Source organism: Lampetra planeri, chromosome 31 (genome assembly GCF_965212315.1).
Source record: "Lampetra planeri chromosome 31, kcLamPlan1.2.h2, whole genome shotgun sequence".
NCBI classification, from domain to species: Eukaryota; Metazoa; Chordata; class Hyperoartia; order Petromyzontiformes; family Petromyzontidae; genus Lampetra; species Lampetra planeri.
The window spans coordinates 7,299,374-7,321,114 of record NC_136137.1 but is presented as its reverse complement, the minus strand read 5'-3'; the positions used below and the strand labels follow the sequence as shown (position 1 = coordinate 7,321,114).

Genomic DNA, 21,741 nt, shown 5'->3' with positions numbered 1-21,741 from the left:
CTTCCCTTCTACGTGACTTTACCGAAAGAACCAAGAAGATGAATCCCTGCAGTAACGAAAGCTTTAAATCGAGTAATACAGCTTTGACAAAGTGCAGCCGGTAAGCACACTGCTGGATGCAAATGCAGTTGGTGTGGTAGCCCAATATTCCGAGGGTCCTTTTCCAAGGCTGTTCCATGCTGCTTTTAGCATCGGAAGGAGAAAGGGGAAAATGTGTGTAAATAAGACCAGCGACTAGGAAATAAATACACATGTAGGCCGAGCTATTAATAAATCCAGCCTGAAACGCAGCTGCAAGCCCAGACAGCGAATCGAACTCAGGATTCACTTTAAAATTAGCTGTGCTCGCGCAGTCTACCATGGTTTTACTGTGCGTGGGGCAACTTGGCATTTAGAAACACGGCAGCGTCATGACAAAAACAAGAACAACCCCTATGAACTCAACGACCTGAGTTTGATTCCCAGCTACACCAACCTGCGTTATTGACCATACATGGTGAAGTATGGTCAAACAACACCCCCCCCCCCCCCCCCCATTGACCGACACGGCGTGGTGACTCCTTTATCAAATAGTGGCTTTACAAACGGCTGTACTGTATGTTAAAATCTAACAGTACAATTATCTAATACAAAATGTATTTAAATTGATTGCTCTAACCTGCACTGTGAGGGCATGGTTTACTGGATCGTGTTAAAGGTTTATATGCATGGGAAATCGTTTGTAATAAACAGTACAGTCAGTAAATTGTTAAACAAGATGTGTGTAGTTGTCTCTCAATCCCCCACTACCGAGTAACAGCTTTAGCTGGATCCTCTTGAAGGAGTCATGAGGCTCGGTGAGGTTTTCCTGGAGGCAAAAGGCAATCCAGCTTCCTCGTACACACCAATAATCAGGAAGCAATGGGTCAAACATCCCATGTAAGGACACGGCTGTGTGGGATTTCGTGGTAGTATACTGATGTATAGCTGCCGTCAGATGTGTTTTCAGATTGTGGCGCGTTTTGCTCTTGGATGATATCCAAAGTTTCACTTCCAAGTGCCGAGAGGAGGGTCTTTCAGTGACTCAATTATCCAAGTTGATTCCTGAAGCTCTGTGTTTTTGTTTTAAATGTGGCCATGTGGATGTCACACACGGCAGCAAGTCCAGCGGAACATCGCCAAGCTTTGCAAGAATGGCAGCTGGGTTTCACGGGGCAATAAAAACGTACGACTGAACTTTCGAGTGTGTCACAGCATGCAATTTAGGCAATACACACAATTTTGATTTCCACTTAAGTTTATATATTTTTATCCGGTGGAATACCTTTGTTTTTACTGCTTGAGTAGGCCTGGGGAGACCCTACTTCCACACCTAGATCCTCTCCCCAATTTCGAGGGACATATTTGGTTTGCATCTTCTAGGTGAGAGTGATGGCCTTGGTGAGATTGGTATTCTCCATAATTACGATCAGATTCTTTATTTAGACCGGAGGAATCTGATGAGCGATGAAGTTATTTTTCACAGATGCCCAGTAGTGGCGGGTCAGCAAGATACAATCATACAAAAGAATCATGACTCAAAGTTGAATAAAAATCTACAAATTAGATCTATACAGTATACACAAACTAAATCAACAAATAAGATACAGGACTGTAAATAGAAATGTACACCCCTTTGTTGATTCACTCCTGAAGGCCTTTCCCCGTATCATGCAGAGAGGTTGTATGACCATACTTCACCACTTTGGTTAGTGTAGATTGGTGAAGATTGAGGGAAGGGATGGTGCACCGATTCAGATATCATTCGCTGCCTATCTTAGAGCCCCGACAGCGAATCGAACTCAGGGTTCATAAGACCGTGGCCCGAACCACCGCACCAAATCAACAAGTCCCTTTCCCATTAACCTATCTTATCTCCGTGTGTACCTTATTCCTCCGTTACATCTACATTATCTATTTCATGGCCATGTTCCTCTCTCTCTCTCCTCCGTAGAGTATATCTTATCTCTCTGTTGCTTGTCTCACTCACTCTCTCCTGCCTAGAAAAAAAACGTATTTAAGTTGTTTCCTGGTCAAACTAGCTCAGAGCAGTGCTCGTCACAAGGTAAATAAAGTCCTACATTTATGTCCAGGTATAAGGGCCCTAAGGGTGAGTTGTGGCGCACAGGTTACCACGCTCTCCTGTGAACCCGGACATCCAAGTTTGAGTCCTGGTCGCGGCTTACGACATCACTAGTCCTATGATAATATATGCATTGTCCTTGAAACTGGTTGGTCCATACCATCATAGTATGTTTTTTGTTTGCATTATGACTGCAAGTATTGTGGTTAATGCAGACATGAATCCTTGTAAAAAAAAGTTTCAGTTTTGTTGCCAGAAAATGGGGGAAAACCCTATTATTATATTTTGGTACTGGCAAAGGAGGTTTAATGATGTAAAAGTTATCATCACGTCGCGGCGTGAGGGAGGCTTTCCTTCATTCAGCAGCGGATTAACAAAGGAACTTAAGTTGTTTGACTCTGTTTTGTTTGAGAGCCCAATTGAGACTAAATACTGTACCCCCTCTTTAAAAGACCGTTTTTAAGAGTTCTGGGGGGAAAGTCCATCTTTCTATGGCAGGGGTAAGGCTATCTATAGGTCATGCACTGTTGTCCTTTATCAATTGATTTAAAGTATGCAGTACCTCAACGCACTGTATTATCACCTGATGATGATTGCTTGTGTTGCAATCAAAACGTCGTGATTTATTTTTATTTTATCTTATACCTACGTGACTTTACCGAAAGAACCAGAGAGTATGCATTGTATTATATTTTGACTTAAAACTTTCTTGACTGCAGGAAATCATATTCTTCGGTTCTTTCGGTAAAGTCACGTAGATAGAAAAAATAAATAAAAAGAAAGTTAGTAAAATTATCACGGCGTTTCGATCGCAACACATGATGACGACCACTTGTGTTCACTTTATTTTTTATTATGTACTAGCTTATGTACCCGGCGTTTCCCGGGCCAAAAAAATATTTAAAAACTACTCCTAAAAATCTAACAGCAGTGCGTACTAACTGTGGTGGTACCTGCTATGATTACAGCAGTGCATACCGACTGTGGTAGTACCTGTTATGACTACAGTAGTACATGCTGACTCTATAGCAGTATTTATCGACTCCATAGCACAAAGTACTCACCTGACAGAGTGGCGTGGTGAGGCCTAGTCCCGTGCAGAGCCTCTGGCCTCGCCTAGATTGTCCAGCCGGCCGAAGTGGCACCTTGGCAGGCTGGGGCTGGGCTGCTACCCCTGACCCCCCCCCCCCCAGCCACGATCTCCCCGGCCGCTGTGCAGTAATATCTACGGCCTATAGTGGTATCATCTAGCGACTGTATAGTAGTAATAACTGCACGCATCGGGGTGGGGGGGACATCACACAGTGAAGCATTAACGTCAGCGTTTAGTGTATTTTATAGCATTTTTAACGCGAAAGAAAATGTCCCCCTCACTCCCACCGAAGGCGTGCGACTTGGCATGGGCCGTCCTCCCCACCAAAGGCGCGTGAATTGGTATGGTCGTGCACGCGTCACAAATAAATAAATGCAAAGCGCACAGAAATCGCACTAAATCGCTAATTAAACTAATTTAAAGTTGACGGATGTGAGAAAGGAATAGCGCTTGCTCACGGCAGGGCTTACGGCGTGGTACCTGGCTATTTTTATTTAACGTAAACCCCACGGTTGGAGAGCCAAATCCTTCGCAAGCGTGCGAACACACACAAGCCCCGCCACAAACCCCACCACAAACCCACAGACAAATTTTAACTTTTATATATATAGAAGAAGATTATTAGCACTCTATTATGTTTTGCAAGCTTCTACTCCAAAAAAGACACGTGGGCGGTTATTGAAATACGTGACCCATTTGGAATCAAAATGGCGACTGAAATTGAACAGTTGACAGACCTTCAGAGAATAGGAATGCGTGGCGTTAACCAACGCCTGTACAAAAGATGACCACGGAGCACTGTGGACGGTAACGTTCTGGGAGTGAAGAGCAAATCGAGCCCTGAACCTGAACCCCCCCCCCCTTCCCCCCGGGGAGTCACCGACACGGTCCCCGGTTATGCGCCAGAGCCACGCTGTCAAGGTTCGAGATGAGGGAGTTAGGGATCGGGCTCAGGGTCTGATTGGGTGGCGTTTTGGTCTGTGGTTGGTTACGTTCGATATGGATCGGGCTGATGTTAGGGTATGTATTGTTGGCGAGTGTAAGTGATTTCCTGCTCAAATGATCAGTGGGGCGGTGGTCATCTGCTGCTTACAGCCCTAAGCCAGTGGTGGAAATTCCACATTCATATGTCGGGTGAGAGTTTATCCATAGGGCAACCAAAACCAATGCGGTTTGCTCGTAGGGTTTGGGCTCGGGTGATGGTCTGGTTGGCTTGTTTCATTCGAGTTGAGTGTCGGTTTAGAGGCTAGTTTTGTTCCGGTTAGGGTCTGGTTGGTTCGTTAGGCTAGGATTAGGGTCTGGATGTCTATTATGGTTTGGGTTAGGATTTTGTGAGTGCTCCAAGTGAGGTATTTTGACTTTAAAAGCTCACAGCACCTCCGAGCGACAGACATTTTAGTGAGTCAGCAAATTACCATTTTGTTTTCTTTAAATATTTTTTTAAGTCCAGTGAAAAAAAGAGATACTTTCCCTTTTTTTGGGGCAGAATTATTGCGAGGACATTTCTCTCGCTCTCTCTCCCTCGCCCCGCTCTCTCTCTTTGTTGCTTACCTCCAATTGTTTATATATATATACATCCCCAGGGTAAAGGGCAGGATAGGGCTGGACTCAAGCTCGTGAAAGTGGTTGCAGCAGCAGCAGCGAGCGGGGTGGCCAGCTGAGTGTCAGGTGCGTTTCAGGTGAATTCGCGGAAGTGCATGTCCATTGGGGAACTGTTGGCGGGCATCGTCAATTCACATGCAAAGCTGTGATTCATAACTATATCTGCAGGTATTTAAGTGCACACACACACACGCGCGCGCATATACAGCCAAATGCCAACATACCAATGCACACACGACCATCACCCACCACCTACCCCATCATTAATTCCTAACACTTTCAAACAGCGACCACACGGAAATGCACAAACAGACTAATGTGCATACAGAGCCACCTTCATCACATTTGTACACAAATAATTATTTCGCTTTCCAGATACTGTACATTTATCACGTGCATAAACACCTGCAGGTTGCGTGCACCTTTACGCGTATTACATATTCGTATAATCTTAACAAGCACACTGGCAGATCCACTCACACGCTTCGTGTCGTATAACAATACACGAATACATCCTGGACATGCGTATTCACCGACAAACACAGGACTGCACTGTAATTAATACACACTATTTACAGCACACACACACAACTACTACAGCATGTGCATACACAGGTAATATGCACGTAACATGTATGGAAAGACACCCAAGATGCGCACACGCCGGCGCACCCTCTAACATGCACACGCATACGGATACACACACGTACCAACATAAACACACGTACATAGACCAACCCTTCAACACATGCAAGGCACACGAACAACACACGTACCACATACAGAGGCTGCATATACACGTGCACACACAGCTATATATGTGCACTCTGACACTCAAAAACCAAACCGATCAGAACACGCACACACATAATGTGACACACACTGACACACACACACAGACAGACACACCCACAGTGACACACACACACTTATCCACCAACACACGCGCATTTACATACGTACGCTCACACACACTGACAGACAAAAGGACAACACACACAATGTAACACACACTGACACACACACTGACACACACACTGACACAGACACAGACATCCACAGTGACACACTGATCCACCAACACACACACACACATTGACATTCATACATACGCTCACACACACTGACACACACACACTGACACACCCACAGTGACATACACACACATCCACCAACACACGCACATTGATATTCATACACACGCTCACACACACCGACACACACACACTGACACACCCACAATGACATACACACACATCCATCAACACACACACATTGACATTCATACACACGCTCACACACACTGACACACCCACAGTGACATACACACACATCCACCAACACACGCTCACAACTCACGCTCACACACACACACTGACACACGAAAGGAAAACACACGCACCCACACTGCGTCAATATATTTGTACGTCTATCCTGTTGCACACACAGGCACACACACACACAGACACGAGCACACACGAGCAGAAATATAGTGAACGTGCCAGAAAAACGTGTTTGAACAGCGATTGTTGGCACTGTTGGAGGCTGAGGTGATAACTGCAGCGCTCAAAACAAACCGCGTGCAGGTTCGAACCCGGGTCGTGGTTGTGTCGGGGAGCTCGCTGGCTGCTTGGATTATCGGCGGTTTAGGGACGTCGCTTAGGCCTTGTTGGGTTGGTTATTGGCATAGGTAGGCAGGTAGGTGGGTGGTAGGGTAGTTGGGTGGGTGGTAGGGTAGTTGGGTGGGTGGTAGGGTAGTTGGGTGGGTGGTAGGGTAGTTGGGTGGGTGGTAGGGTAGTTGGGTGGGTGGTAGGGTAGTTGGGTGGGTGGTAGGGTAGTTGGGTGGGTGGTAGGGTAGTTGGGTGGGTGGTAGGGTAGTTGGGTGGGTGGTAGGGTAGTTGGGTGGGTGGTAGGGTAGTTGGGTGGGTGGTAGGGTAGTTGGGTGGGTGGTAGGGTAGTTGGGTGGGTGGTAGGGTAGTTGGGTGGGTGGTAGGGTAGTTGGGTGGGTGGCTGGGTGGTCAAGTCGGTAGGTGAATGATGGTGGTTGGGCAGGTGAGTAGGTGGGTGGGTGGATAGGTGGTCGGGTCAGTGCATGGGTTAGGTGTGTGGATGAGTAAGTGGTTGTATGTACGTTGAACTTCTTTCGCACAGTACCTAGCAGACCGTGCTAATGGGAGGTGCGGTTGAGTCGGTGGGCAGGTGGGTGCGTGGTTAGGGGTAGGTGGGTGGTTAGCTAAGTGGACGATTTGAATGGCGATTGGTTGAAGAAGTGCTTTGGAAGTTGAGTATGTGGGTGGGGGTCGGTCGTTGGTCGAATGGGTAGCAGGGTGGCGAGATTATGGAGAGGGCATTGATGAATTCACTCAATACGGCGGTAACGTGCTCAAATCCAGGCGAGAGCTCATTGATTGATTGAGGCTGGCAGGCAGGCGGGCAGTCAAATAAAACCTCCCTGGCGAGGCAGAGCTGGGATCACCCGCGGATCTACGAACACGGGGGTTGAATTCTGCTTGAATTACAGCCCTGAGACAAACGGGCAACGGCACCTCTACGCTCCCTTGAGCCGCCGCAAAGAAGCTCCGCTGTGAGCGGAGCGCAGCGCGCTCGCGAGGCGATGAGGAGGACGCGCAAGGGCACGGCGGCGCTGGCCGCAGAGGATCCAGGTCTAGGGTTCGACTCCCAGTCCGCGGTGCAGATGAACTCGACGACGAGGAGGCGGGCTTCGCAGTTCCTGCAGGTATTTGTTTTGTGTCGCTGCCGATTCAGCGGATTATAAGAGAGCAATTATCGCTCACCCCTCCGCCCCCCCGCCCCACACATCTTTTTTCTGGATTTGAAAGAAAAAGTTGGAGTTGTGTCTTATAATTCGGTAGGGGTGTGTGTGTGTGTTTGGCATTGTGCCATAGATAGGTTCTCGCAAACAGGAGTTGCTAGTTCTATATGGGGAGTCTTGTGTGTGTAATATATATGCATAGGTGGAGTTTGACTTCGAAATTGGGGGGGGGGGGGGTGGTAGGGGTTCGCTTTGGCCCTAGTATTAGGAATTGCGTGCGCATAGAAAACTTTTTTTTCATCTTGCTTTTAAACTACTGAAAATTCATTAATTAAAGTGTCTAGTTTGGGGGGACACTGCCCCCCCCCCCCGTGCCCCCCCCCCGAACTCAGCCCATGCATATATGAGAAACCACATCTGTATGCCTTTTAATGGGTTGACATCGGGCACGACATTTGGGGTGCGTTTTACTTTTCCGGAGCGTCTCATGGGGGGACGAAACAAAAGAGGCGCAGCCCCGCAACGGCGTGCGCTCTCACCCCGCCGGCTGCCAAGAAGTAGGTCGGAGCCTGCTCCAATTGGAGGGAGCTCCGCTCTGAAATTCCCTCCCTCTCTCTCTCTGTTGGGCAGTGTTTGGCCAACCTCGCTCATAACATTCGGCCAGACGCCTTGGAAGAATAAGTGGCAGCAATGCCCCCCACACTCTTCCCCACCACGCCAGCCAACCGTGGTGCAGCAACAACAACACTTACAATTGTCAAACTTGCCACGTTGGGGCAAGTGTGCTCCTACCCATCACTATTACATCTTTCATGGCACATTAAGCTCCCCCTATTTGGTGTGTGCTCTGTGTATTGTATTGTACGCAACTATATACTCGGTGTATACATTAAGGACGGTATACATATTGCACTGTTGGTGTTTCTTAATGTCTTTTATATATTTTTGTACTCGCCAAAATGAGAAGTCTGCTGTAAAAGGGGATGTTAACGAATCGGTGATATCAGGACCTCTGCAGCTTTTGCAAAAACAAAATTCGTCGCTATGTGCCAATACTGACACTGCAAATTGTCGTAAAGCTAAATGCAGTATTTATTGTATCAACTTCTAAATTGCTAAACTCTGAGAAAAGTGTATTTTTTGCTTATTGGAATACGGTATCAAGGTCTTAGTTTGTAAACATACAAACAACTGAATATTGTACATAGTGCACGATATTACTGTATTGACCATACTTCACCTCGCTAGTTCATGCACCGTTTTGCCTTTTAAGAGCGTCTCGTTGACAAGTCGAATTCTCAACTCTTTAGACCGTTGAGTCATTCTCTCGTTTGTAAGAGATTTGGAGTAAGGATATTGTTTTCTCCAACAATTCGTAACATACATATGCATGCCTTGTGTTGTCTAAATAAAATGCTATAAATGTCTTGTTTTATTTTATTTTCATTAATTTTGATGTTTTACCTACGTGACTTTACCGAAAAAACCTAAGAATATGCTATAAATGTAATTTAGGAAGGGCTTTGAATAGTATTGATGGAAATTACAAGTTGATGTGGTGGGAGGGTCCAATATTCCTTAATTTTTCGAGGAAAGTTGTGGCATCGGCAGTCGGTGGTACTCGTGTAATAAACGACTGGACCGCCCGCATTACACTCGTATTACTGACTCCAGAAAGATAAGTTGATCATGATGGGTATGGGATGGGATTTTAAAATCGCTTACATGGGATTTTTTTTTTCCCTTACATGGGATTTTAACCGACTGGGCTGTCATGGCCGTAATAATTCAAACCTACACCCACACCGATCCGATAAATTGTTGCAATTCAGATCCTCAATTTGGCTCAATAATCGTTTTTATTAGTCTGCATTTTAAGCTTAAACGCGTAATTGTTACCTTAAACGCGTAATTGTTACAAATGTATGTTGAACTTCTTTCGCACCATACGTAGCCAACCTCGCTCATCGGAGGTGAGGATAAGAAACGAAAATGCACGATTAAATGCATGTACCTTGAGCTTTGAGAGTCAAGACATTTTTACTTTGTTAAACCAGGTAATGACTCAAGATAACCGGCATAGTTCCCAATTGCTAGAGCGACCTCGTTCACAATCGCAAAACGGATATTCGACGATCCGATGCATCATTACGCCCTTATAAGCTAAGACACGTCGCAATGAGAAACGTAGCCGATCTGAAAGTCACATTGGAATTTGGCTCAAATCATCGTGGACCCTGTCGCCTTTTCACGCGACGTGTTCAGAGTAACCCAGTTTTCTAGTTTGTACCTTGGACAAAGGGAGCCACTAAATTGACCTTATCAGTGCATGAGTGGACTTGCCAAAATGCGTTCGGAGTGATTGGTTTATAGATGACCTTCATTTTTAAACCCGTAAGGCAATATATAACATTGCGAGCAAAAGCCTCTTCCGATGAGTCGTTTGATTTAAATCAGTACCGTAGCGATAAACAAAAGTGGGTTGTAATAATAGGGTTTTTCCCATTTTTTCTGGCAACAAAACTGAAACCTTTTTACAAGGATTCATGTCTGCATTAACCACAATGCTTGCAGTCAAAATGCAAACAAAAAACACACTGATAATTGTTTTTTTACCCTTCTATCTGGCAACAAAACTGACACCTTTTTACAAGGAGTCATGTTTGCATAGACCGCAATACCTGCAGTCATAATACAAACAAAAGAACATAACTCTGATAATGTGCACTGTCCTTGAAGTTGATTGGTCCACACCCGAGACAGCTTTCCTTAGAGCCTAGTCTCACATGGGTTGGACCAGATGACGCCAAAAGGCGCACAACTCAAAGACAATGCACCATCAGAGAATGAGAGCTCGGGGCAAGCATCTACACTATGGGAACCTCATTTGCCAGTAAAAATATGATAATTGTTTTTTTACCCTTCTATCTGGCAACAAAACTGACACCTTTTTACAAGGAGTCATGTTTGCATAGACCGCAAGAGTTATGTTCTTTTGTTTGTATTATGACTGCAGGTATTGCGGTCTATGCAAACATGACTCCTTGTAAAAAGGTGTCAGTTTTGTTGCCAGATAGAAGGGTAAAAAAACAATTATCATATTTTTACTGGCAAATGAGGTTCCCATAGTGTAGATGCTTGCCCCGAGCTCTCATTCTCTGATGGTGCATTGTCTTTGAGTTGTGCGCCTTTTGGCGTCATCTGGTCCAACCCATGTGAGACTAGGCTCTAAGGAAAGCTGTCTCGGGTGTGGACCAATCAACTTCAAGGACAGTGCACATTATCAGAGTTATGTTCTTTTGTTTGTATTATGACTGCAGGTATTGCGGTCTATGCAAACATGACTCCTTGTAAAAAGGTGTCAGTTTTGTTGCCAGATAGAAGGGTAAAAAAAACAATTATCATATTTTTACTGGCAAATGAGGTTCCCATAGTGTAGATGCTTGCCCCGAGCTCTCATTCTCTGATGGTGCATTGTCTTTGAGTTGTGCGCCTTTTGGCGTCATCTGGTCCAACCCATGTGAGACTAGGCTCTAAGGAAAGCTGTCTCGGGTGTGGACCAATCAACTTCAAGGACAGTGCACATTATCAGAGTTATGTTCTTTTGTTTGTATTATGACTGCAGGTATTGCGGTCTATGCAAACATGACTCCTTGTAAAAAGGTGTCAGTTTTGTTGCCAGATAGAAGGGTAAAAAAACAATTATCATATTTTTACTGGCAAATGAGGTTCCCATAGTGTAGATGCTTGCCCCGAGCTCTCATTCTCTGATGGTGCATTGTCTTTGAGTTGTGCGCCTTTTGGCGTCATCTGGTCCAACCCATGTGAGACTAGGCTCTAAGGAAAGCTGTCTCGGGTGTGGACCAATCAACTTCAAGGACAGTGCACATTATCAGAGTTATGTTCTTTTGTTTGTATTTTGACTGCAGGTATTGCGGTCTATGCAAACATGACTCCTTGTAAAAAGGTGTCAGTTTTGTTGCCAGATAGAAGGGTAAAAAAACAATTATCATATTTTTACTGGCAAATGAGGTTCCCATAGTGTAGATGCTTGCCCCGAGCTCTCATTCTCTGATGGTGCATTGTCTTTGAGTTGTGCGCCTTTTGGCGTCATCTGGTCCAACCCATGTGAGACTAGGCTCTAAGGAAAGCTGTCTCGGGTGTGGACCAATCAACTTCAAGGACAGTGCACATTATCAGAGTTATGTTCTTTTGTTTGTATTATGACTGCAGGTATTGCGGTCTATGCAAACATGACTCCTTGTAAAAAGGTGTCAGTTTTGTTGCCAGATAGAAGGGTAAAAAAACAATTATCATATTTTTACTGGCAAATGAGGTTCCCATAGTGTAGATGCTTGCCCCGAGCTCTCATTCTCTGATGGTGCATTGTCTTTGAGTTGTGCGCCTTTTGGCGTCATCTGGTCCAACCCATGTGAGACTAGGCTCTAAGGAAAGCTGTCTCGGGTGTGGACCAATCAACTTCAAGGACAGTGCACATTATCAGAGTTATGTTCTTTTGTTTGTATTATGACTGCAGGTATTGCGGTCTATGCAAACATGACTCCTTGTAAAAAGGTGTCAGTTTTGTTGCCAGATAGAAGGGTAAAAAAACAATTATCATATTTTTACTGGCAAATGAGGTTCCCATAGTGTAAAAAACACACTGATAATATATGCATTGTCCTTGAAACTGATTGGTCCACACCAGAGACAGCTTTCTTTTGAGTCTCGTCTCAATTGGTGCTCGACCAGATGACGCCAAAAGGCGTACACAGCTCAAAGACAATGCACTATCAGAGAAATAAGGGCTCGGGGTAAGCATCTACATCATTAGACCTCCTTTGCCAGTACCAAAATATAATAGGGTTTTTCCCCTTTTTTTGTTGCCAGAAAAAAGGGGAAAAACCCTATTATTATATTTTGGTACTGGCAAAGGAGGTCTAATGATGTAAAAGTGGGTTGACAGATAGTTGTTACAACATGTTTTCCACAAATATATTGGTGCACCACTTGGGTGTGAATAAGAGGCTTTTGAATTGACTTCCGTAGTAGCTCTGCTGCGTCTACTGCTGGAGATATTTTCTTGCACGAGGAGACAACGCACTGCTCACCAGCAGGGTTTGTTCATGTAAATCGATTAGTTTCGAGACACGTTGGCAAGACCACACACACTGAATGGAATTTCGGGGAAAAAGAAAATATATATATTTAAATTTAAAGAGGTTTGTCGATTTCAAGAATGTAATTAAGACACCACGATTGTGTCTTATCTGAAACATTTCCAGTGTGTTTTGTACTTTAGCTGTGTATTTTTGTCAGTGTTTGACATAGGCCAGGGTTCTTTTCGCCGGTGGTACACTGGCCCATATTTGGCCATTGAGGGCTCTGCGAGCTATGGAGAAATACGGCTGTACGGCACAGAGGCACTAGATTCGTGAGAGGAGAAATAAACAAGAGATAGGGATAGGAGGACTGTAGACAAGCCATAAAGACTCTTGAGATAGACTCAGAGGAGAGGTGCGTGACCTGGAGACCAGAGGCGACAATCCCTTGAACAGACGCTCAGATCTCAAGACGTCACGTGATGCTGCTCTCCAAACACGTGACACGCCGCGTCACACAGTCCGACCAATACACTTGAATAACGGCGACGGAGGATATCCATTGACGCTGGGCAATGTATATATAAATAAGTAATATTTTAGAAATACTTTTTTAAAAACACGCTTGAATGAAATGTACCGTACTAGTAATGGAAGAACTCCACGACTCCAGGAAGTGGCCCCGAAGCTTGCCATAACGTAAGGGGCCGTGGTGATTTACAGCCAACGTCAGTTGAGCGTGGACAATTAGAGCCAAGCCGAAACATAACATGTTTTAAAAAATATGTTTTTATTTTTTTACGATAGAATATAGTATTGTCATCAGTATGACATCAGTATACCAAGTTTGCAGTCGATACCAAATTGGGAAGTGGGTAAAAATTGAGTTACAAGATTTGATTATACAACAACAGAGTGAGTTAATAAACAGCGTGTAAAAAAAAAGTGGTTTGATATTTATAGAATCGCCTGGTTTGAAGAATGCATAACTCGGAGAAGCCTCGCTGACACTTAAGGATGGTTGGCAGGAGGCTCCTAGCAGTGGTCGGAGCGCTCGAATCACAGCGAAAAGGTTACGAGTTCAAATCCTGGATTTGCGTTTGACGAAACGAGTACCCACTTCTGTTATACAAGCCAGCAGTGGTCACAATCGCAATGGTCGTTTTATAAAGCATCTCAAGGTTACAGCATCTCCAATACGCTGCGGTATCGTGGGAAGCATGCACATCCGGAGGATTGTGAAGGTGTTTCTTGTGACTTTTTGTCTGAGCTGAGTAGTGTATTGGTAGTGTATTGGTTTAGCCATGTTTGTTTGTTGTAGTACAGAGTTAGACTGATGGCCTTAATCTAAGTTGTCTTGTGGTTGCTGTTGTTGTTGTTTGACTTGCATCCCACTGGGATTTTTGCACACAGCGTTGGTGTACGGTGTTTTTTTCTGCAATATTTTGCTGTCTTTTCTTGGATTTTCTGTTTGCACTCAGTCACATATTCACTTTAAGATGTTTTTTGTTCATGTTTTTGTTTTTTATTTGTTGCGGTTGTACCCGATTCAAGAGCCGAATGGCTCACAGGGCTATACCTAATAAATGAACTTGAACTTGAGTACGAGAGGAGGGTACTGTTCTAGGCCAGAGAGAGAACTGAGATGATGGCATTACATTATAGTGATAATAATGAGAATTCAAATTTAGAATGCGCATTTCATCCTATGATCCTGATGCGCAATGCATGAAAAGCAGGAAACAAAAACAGGGTAACTGACCAAACTAATGAGGGAAGGCCACTTTAAATAGATGGGGGGGGGGGTATGAATTCACCACGTAGGGAGAAAGGCAGTCCCTTCTGCACATGGTGAACAGGGAAGTCTTGAGCTGAGGCTCGAACACGGAGGTGGTCGTTGTAGTGTGGATGGTGAAAGGCAGAGGTAAATCGACCACTGACAGGGAGCTGTCGCCGAGACCACGTGATGTTTTTATTTTTTTTCGCTCGCGCTCTCACGTGTGTCCAGGGTCGGTGCAGTTGACCTTGAGCAAAGTCAAGCAAAATCCCTTTGCCGGCTTAAATTGAACATTAACTTCTTCGTGATATGAATTACCTGCTTGGTCCTAAAACCAACCGCTTTGTGCATTGTCCAGGGGACATTGCACAACGATTTCACCTTTTGTATCTCTGGTGCTATCAGAGTCACCGGTACAGGAGGTGAAAAAAAATGCCTTCTGGAATTCCTACATCCAGCAAAGCGTTACTGAATGCCGCTGCCAGAAAATAACCTGGGAAAGATGATCGCACGGCACTATTGTGTTTTAAGATACAGGGTTCATTCACATTGCGTCCATCGCAGCAACTTAGAGCAATGGGGATGGTGCTGATATAGATGGTGTTCGAGGGAATAGCAGATTCTGAGCAATGTGGCAGGACCCGCGACAGGTAACGCTTCTTTTACAGGTCCCCTTTTATATCCACCTCACTGATCTTTAATGGGTTATTGGACACGGTATTGTACTGTGTTGTGAACGCGATGGATGCCTCCATGTATTACAGAGGAGCAGAGAAAGTATGATGGTGCCACGTATATCAGGAGAGAGTTGCAAGATGTAACGAGTGCCTTGAGATTGGTGGGGGATGTGTCGAGGTTTTTCAATCGAATGTTTTCTCTTTAGATTTCTCTTTGTTTTTTTGTTGTGTGGGGTATCTATAAATGGGCCACCTTGCATTACTTTTCCTCAATAGGCCTCTCTTGGCTTATGATCTGTAAAAAGCGGCTTGCCGTGCATCAGCCACGTCTGAGATGCCTGCCTTCACCAACCCGCACTGACCAGAGTGGTGAAGTACGGTCAAGCGATTCCCATGATCGACAAGGTATGAGGAGGCCCTCATCCAGCGATGAATTGACAGGCTTGTAAACTGTTATTGTATTTTTTTTGTTTGATAGAAATAATATTTAAAGACACAGTATTCTCTGGGCGCTCCCAGTTTCCTGCCAAACACAATTGCGTTTGTATTAACAATGGAATTGCGCAAATATCTCAAAACGCGGCTTTCCGCAATGACACATGGGTAAGCAAATACATGATAACGATTATTCCTGCATCGATGTCGTTGTTGGGGCGTTGTTTTTACGGCGCGCTCAACTCTCAGATGCAACGTCACAACCGTACGTACGTACGTTGAACTTCTATTCGCACCGTACGTAGCCAAACCAGTTTCAATCCACGTCGGGGAACGACTCGGCCAATGATTATAATGGATACGGGGGGAGGGGGGGGGCGGTCAATAAAATCACGACCGCTTTGCGAGTCCTCGCAGACACGAGCCATGGTCAGCTACGGTCAATGCGTGGCGTGGCCCAGCCCTAGTAGTACATAAACATAATAAAATAATTTTATTTTTATTTTATTATAATAAAATAATTTTTATTTTATTTTATTATGTTTATATTTTATTATTTTATTATTTCCATTCTATGTGACTTTACCGAAAGAACCAAGAAGATGAATCCCTGCAGTCACGAAAGCTTTAAATCGAAATTTTTGGCAGATGTTCGCGGTTCGAACCCAGCGGCACGCCCTGGTTAAGACTGCGTCGAGAGTACTAACCAAAACAAAACGAGTTACAGCCTGCCTCGCAGTGGACGTTAAGGCTCCTGTGACGTCGTTCACAAGAGTAAGCGCCATCGTCATCGTCATCGTCCAAATTTGCCGCATTTGAATAATCGCTCACGAATGGACTGAATAAAGATGATGTACAACAATCATCACTTCCGACTGCAAAATAAACTTGGTAGGACCCTATTCCTCCTGAAAAATATTCATGAGACTCGGCGAAGCTTTCCTGGGTAAACGAGCAAATTATGATAATAATCATCCACTGTTGAATGTAGGTCTCCCAAAGCCACCACCATCTCTCGTGGCCGTGTGAAGTGATAATCCGCAAAATTATTGATGCAACAGTTACATCGAGTGATGGTATGCTGAATGGCGAGCACTCTGACTGAGTTGCAGAGGCAATGCCTGCCAGTGCATCGTGCAGCAGTAGCCACTACGCGCTGGCAGCGGCAGAATATTCTGCCAAACGAAGGTCGTAACGGGGAAGGAGGATGGATGTGCAGTCAACGCAGCGTTAAAAAAAAATTCCACGGGTTGATGCCCACATTTTTTTTTCCACCATGAGTTGTTGTGAGGCACCCTCCTAATCCTCCTATCCCCTCCTCAGTCTCGCTGTGCCCCTACCCACCCACCCAGCACCCCTATCTGCTGTCTTTTGACTTTGTCCTCAATGTTAAACCGTAAGCGAGGGAAGGTTGCGGCCATATTATTGAGCGAGATTCTAAATTCATTTGTGTGTCCTTTTATTGATTTCAAAGTCAAAGCCCTGAGCCTGTTCAAACGGGTCTCATGTGTGTCTCCGTCGTGAGGCCCATGGCCATTCGTGTTTATTCCACATTCCTACGTCAGGGGTCAGACCACAGGACAGTCACCCTTGACTTTGTGCAAAGTCCTGCTTGTTGAGTGGACCCTGAACTGGAATTTGAGTCAAACGCCTTGGCTACGATGCCACCAAGCCCATCGTATTTATACCTCTTCTGTGTCAACCGCACAACCCGAGTGTGTACTCGAATAACCACCAACCCATAACCGTGTGTGTTTGTCTTTAGCATATGCGAGTTGCCTGCAATCTCAGGCTGGAGGCCTGCCTTTTACGGGCCCATTTTTTTGCTTCACGGATTGGCCTCCATTGCCTACGTGAGGATTCGGGCCAAGCAGCACTACGTGACCAAGCGTGTCGGTCAGCAACGTCGTAAGGCAACGGAAACGTTTAATTTCACATTATTATATTTGAAAATTGAAATCCAGAGGGTAGCCAGTTGATTCGATCTCCAGGTGCGGCAGGAGGGGGGTGAGTTTCACGAATGCCCCCCGCCATCTCTGTCCACCCAGTAGCAAAGATGGGTCACGCCGCAGTGAAGTCAAACGGCAGGTCGCGTGTGGTGGAGGGCGCTCGTTCGCATTTAATGTTTAACCTCGTCAGCGCGGCGGGTGTTGACCTTTTATTAACGAGCATTTCTGGGAAAGTCTTACTCGGAGGTATTACTGAGATAGTTCTGCCCAACTTGCGTGGTAGTCAAGTAACTCAGAATATCATGGAAGCGCCAGCATCAGTTCAGGCCAACTGTGGTGCACTGGAATCATCTTGGGGTGGGCTGTCCAATGACACTCGGTATGAGACAGTGAGATGCTGTTGCATATCTAATTAAATAGGTATAACTATTTGTATACCTGGACGCCATGGTGGCGAGATGTTAATTACTTTGCCTGGTATGCAGGAGGTCGTGGCTTCGATCCTGACCCTCACAACCGTGCATATTTGGAGTTTGCATGTTCTCCCCGTAGCCCTCATGTCTTTCCCACCACATGTCGAATCAACAACATCCGTTGAAAAAATTTGGCTGCGATAAATTTCCACGCGATCGGCCACTTCGTGTGGTTTTCATTTGTGATAGCCAAGTCCCTTCTGAAGATAGCTATATAGCTCAGTGGGCCTTACCTTGGTGAAAAAAAAAATAGTTTACTTTAGTTTAAATACCGTACACTATATATGATGTATTTATCTCCTGATGACATGTACGTTTCTGCACAGTTCATCAGTCGGAAGGCTACGAGACGTGGATACTAACAACAAAAGCTAAAGGTGCAGCCCTGCAATGCCCAGCTCACGCCACAGTTGGTGGAAAAGCCTCTACTAGAGGGAGCTCTCGAGAGCTCCCTTTGGCCTACACTACCACGACGGCCAGACACGAACGTCTTGGAAAGGTTGGGAGGGCCCGCAAATTACGCAGCCAATAACCGACTTGTCGGTCGATTAGTTGTGGTGAACCAGTTGACACAGGCTGGGCGAACTGAGTTTGGGTGGGGGGGTGGAATTTAAGAAACTTTCCCCATCGTTTCAACTCCAAATCTCCTGGACATCTGTCAAAAAAGAGCTTAGTAGCTCATCGGATTCCTCCCGGTATAAATAAAGATTCTGAAAGGTTCTGAATCCAACCGGCGACCTCTAGATTCTGAGTCTTGGGGTGTGCTGACCGTTACACAACAGGCCAGACTCATGCATATCTCCACTCAAGCAATTTGAGGTCATGTACTTGTGTAGCTAGCCGTGTGTCGCTGCAGCTGAGCATTCGACTCTCTTTCAGAAGGGCATGAGTTGAAATCACGGGTTGGCTCAGCCCATCATTCCTCGAGGCTGAAAAACATATACTACTACTTTGTGGGAAGTCACCCATGACCATATCACAAAAATGATCATCCACATCAAAATAATAATTCTAATTTCATTTTATTTAGCGTCATTCATGCAAATTTCATCTCGCAACGCTGAATCATCTGTATCATTAATTTCCTCCATCATCATTTGCGTAATCCGTTATCTGTGCAGAGGAGTAGAGGAGAGTAGTGGCGTCGTGTGCGCTGTCCGGTACGATGGCGTCACGGGACGTGGGGTCACGCGCGCTGGACAGTGCACATGACGACACAGCTCCTCGAGGGTAAAGGGGGGACCCCGTGACGTAAGCGGGGTCGTAGCTGGAGTCAAGGGTCGAGAGAGGGTGAGACGGGGAGCCAGGGTCAAGAGGGTTAGGGACAGTGGAGATAGCTCAGCGCCAGGACTGGACGTGGCTGTGCTCCTCGGTCGGCCGTGTTGGCTGATCCCACGGCCGGCTTGGAGGAGACATCACAGGGCAGCCGGCTGTGTCGGGACCCAGTGGTTCACCCCTCCTGTGTCTTGTGTAGCCCTTTAATAAACGGCGGAAGCCCTTAACCTCACCTCCGTCTCTGAGTGAGTCGTCGCCAGCTCCGCAACATCTGTATCATCTCTTGACATCGCGATTTGAATCATCCATCATCATCATCATCGCCATGATCACAAGCAATGAAACAACTGTGCTGTTGAAATTATCACCCAGAATGCGCGCGATATCCCCACATCTCGGGAGCTAAATGGCGTTGAGCCTGGGCAGTGCCTGGATGGGCGACCGCCATGCATTCCAGGTTGTCATAGACGGCTGCGTGGCTGGGTGCAGCAGAGGCCAGTGCAGCATCACCCACTGTTGTACTGCACTGCGCTTCTCCACTCTAAGCATCTATTCTCCCCGCCTTCATTTTTAACTAAACTAACTCTTGATTTAAAGCTTTCGTGACTGCAGGGATTCATATTCTTGGTTCTTTCGGTAAAGTCACGTAGAAGGGAAATAATAAAATAATAACAATATAAAACAATACAATTCCCACGATGTTTCGATTGCAACACAAGCAATCATCATCAGGTGTGAAAACCACAGCAAGAATCTTTTTTTTAAAGAACCAAGAATATAAATATAAACTAACTCCGGTGAAGTATGTTCATATTACCACCCTCAGCATGCATGGCATGCATGGCATGCTGAGGCCCTCACCCAGCCTTAGATTTGGACTTTACATGGACCTGTCGTGAGAAGTCAACGGTTGTTGTCCTGGGGATAGGACTGGCTTCTGCCGTGGGGAATGTGGAATTTCGCGGTTCTGCCGTACAGTACATCTGTCCGATGCGGTTTCCGGGTAGTTTCCGCGTGTTGTTCGGCACGATGTCCGACGTTTGGCGCCCAACCCCTCCGCCACCATGTTTCCGGAGGAATTTTGGTTTGCCAAAAAAAGAAGAAGCACCCAGCACGTGGAGCGAAACGTCGGACATCGTACCGAGCAACACGCGGTCCGTACGTCCTCAGAGAACACGTCAGAGGACGGCTCGTAATCCTCGCCTAAGCCCTTTGGTGGAGCGCGAGTGTCACGGGGGTGTCGTTTTTCATCGCCCGGTGTCACAATTCGTCCGGCTTCACGGGAGGCAAATTGCTCTCACATCTTCGCGCGGTTACACTTTCCGAGAGGGTCCGGTGCTTTGATTGCTCGGCAAGCCGCCCGCGGTCTCGCTGCAGCACTGCCTCTGCTTCTGTCGGATCCATTGCGATTTGGGTTGTCGATCGACACAAAGGTTGTAGTGGACGGGCGGCCGCTCGACTTGGGTTCTACGGGCCGAGGTGGTGGCCACTGCGACAGCGGTGCTGATAGCCTGCGCCTAACTCTGGAATCCATTTAACTGAGATGAGCATGGCTTGTTGTGCGCATCACATTTGTTCGATGAGCGCGATCGTTGGCGAACTGAGCCTTGTCCAGCTTTGAGAGATAACGTGCATCGTATGACTGACAATTCATTGTTTAATTTAAATCACATCATGGTGCCTTTTATCACCTCGAATGGCCGTCGAGGTCAAGCAAACCGATTGATTACAACGTTTCTACTACTCCTTGGGTGTGTTCCCTCCTGTGGTTACCAAACTGTCGTTAGCCTCGACCACAGCCGGCATCCCTTCTGGCGACGTGTCCTGCCCCGAGACTCCTTGCTCTTCTTAGCAGGAGGCCACGCGCCGAATTAGGGTGTCCGCCGATAGAGATGTAGCGGTGTAATGGGCGTGCATGTCGAGGAGATTAGACGGATGATTGCCTAGCAAGACCTTGAGCGACGGCTTGGGAAGCCGTCATCCAGCAGTGGATAGATCATGGCTAATTGCGACTAATGTTGATGACTCCTACGAGCAGCAGTATAACACGCCACAATCCAGAACCGCTGTTCTTGCTGCCATCCTTCAAGCATCATTATCAAAGCCACGATACTCAATCGGAAGCAGCGTCGAATTTATAACGTGAGCCCATCAAACTCCATACGCACGACAGAGCCTGATTACATCCTTGTGAGCGTGGGAGCTGGGGACACGCTTAACCCACGATGATGCAGCCTCTGTGGCTCGGGCTGAGCCACTGTGAGCTCCCGTGAGTAACGCACACCCGGCCCACCAGCTCTTCTGTGTGCGATGATTGTGATGGAGCTGTGACTTTGGCAGGAGCCGATTGTTTTTGCTGAGAGAAAATTAAATAAACGTTTTTTTTTTCCCGAGTTGGCATTTGCAAGCGCTCTTAGATTCCTATCGTGTTTCAGTGTTTGAATTTTGGCAAGAAAATGTACTTGCATACGTATTGTGTGGGTA

General features: G+C 46.1%; 1 protein-coding gene across 2 annotated transcripts in view; it reads left to right on the top strand.

Annotated features, from left to right (window-relative positions):
• Nucleotides 1-21,741, top strand: part of LOC144729164 (5'-AMP-activated protein kinase subunit gamma-2-like) — a 148,411-nt gene that overhangs the window by 25,272 nt on the left and 101,398 nt on the right. Inside the window, exon 1 of one of the 2 annotated variants that reach the window (XM_078609164.1) lies at nucleotides 6,897-7,533. The exons of the other annotated variant lie outside the window; for it this stretch is intronic. Coding sequence (XP_078465290.1) covers nucleotides 7,411-7,533 — 123 coding nt within the window. The 5' untranslated portion in view covers nucleotides 6,897-7,410. Of the gene's footprint in view, nucleotides 1-6,896; nucleotides 7,534-21,741 lie in introns of those variants that run through there. 2 annotated transcript variants of the gene reach the window in all.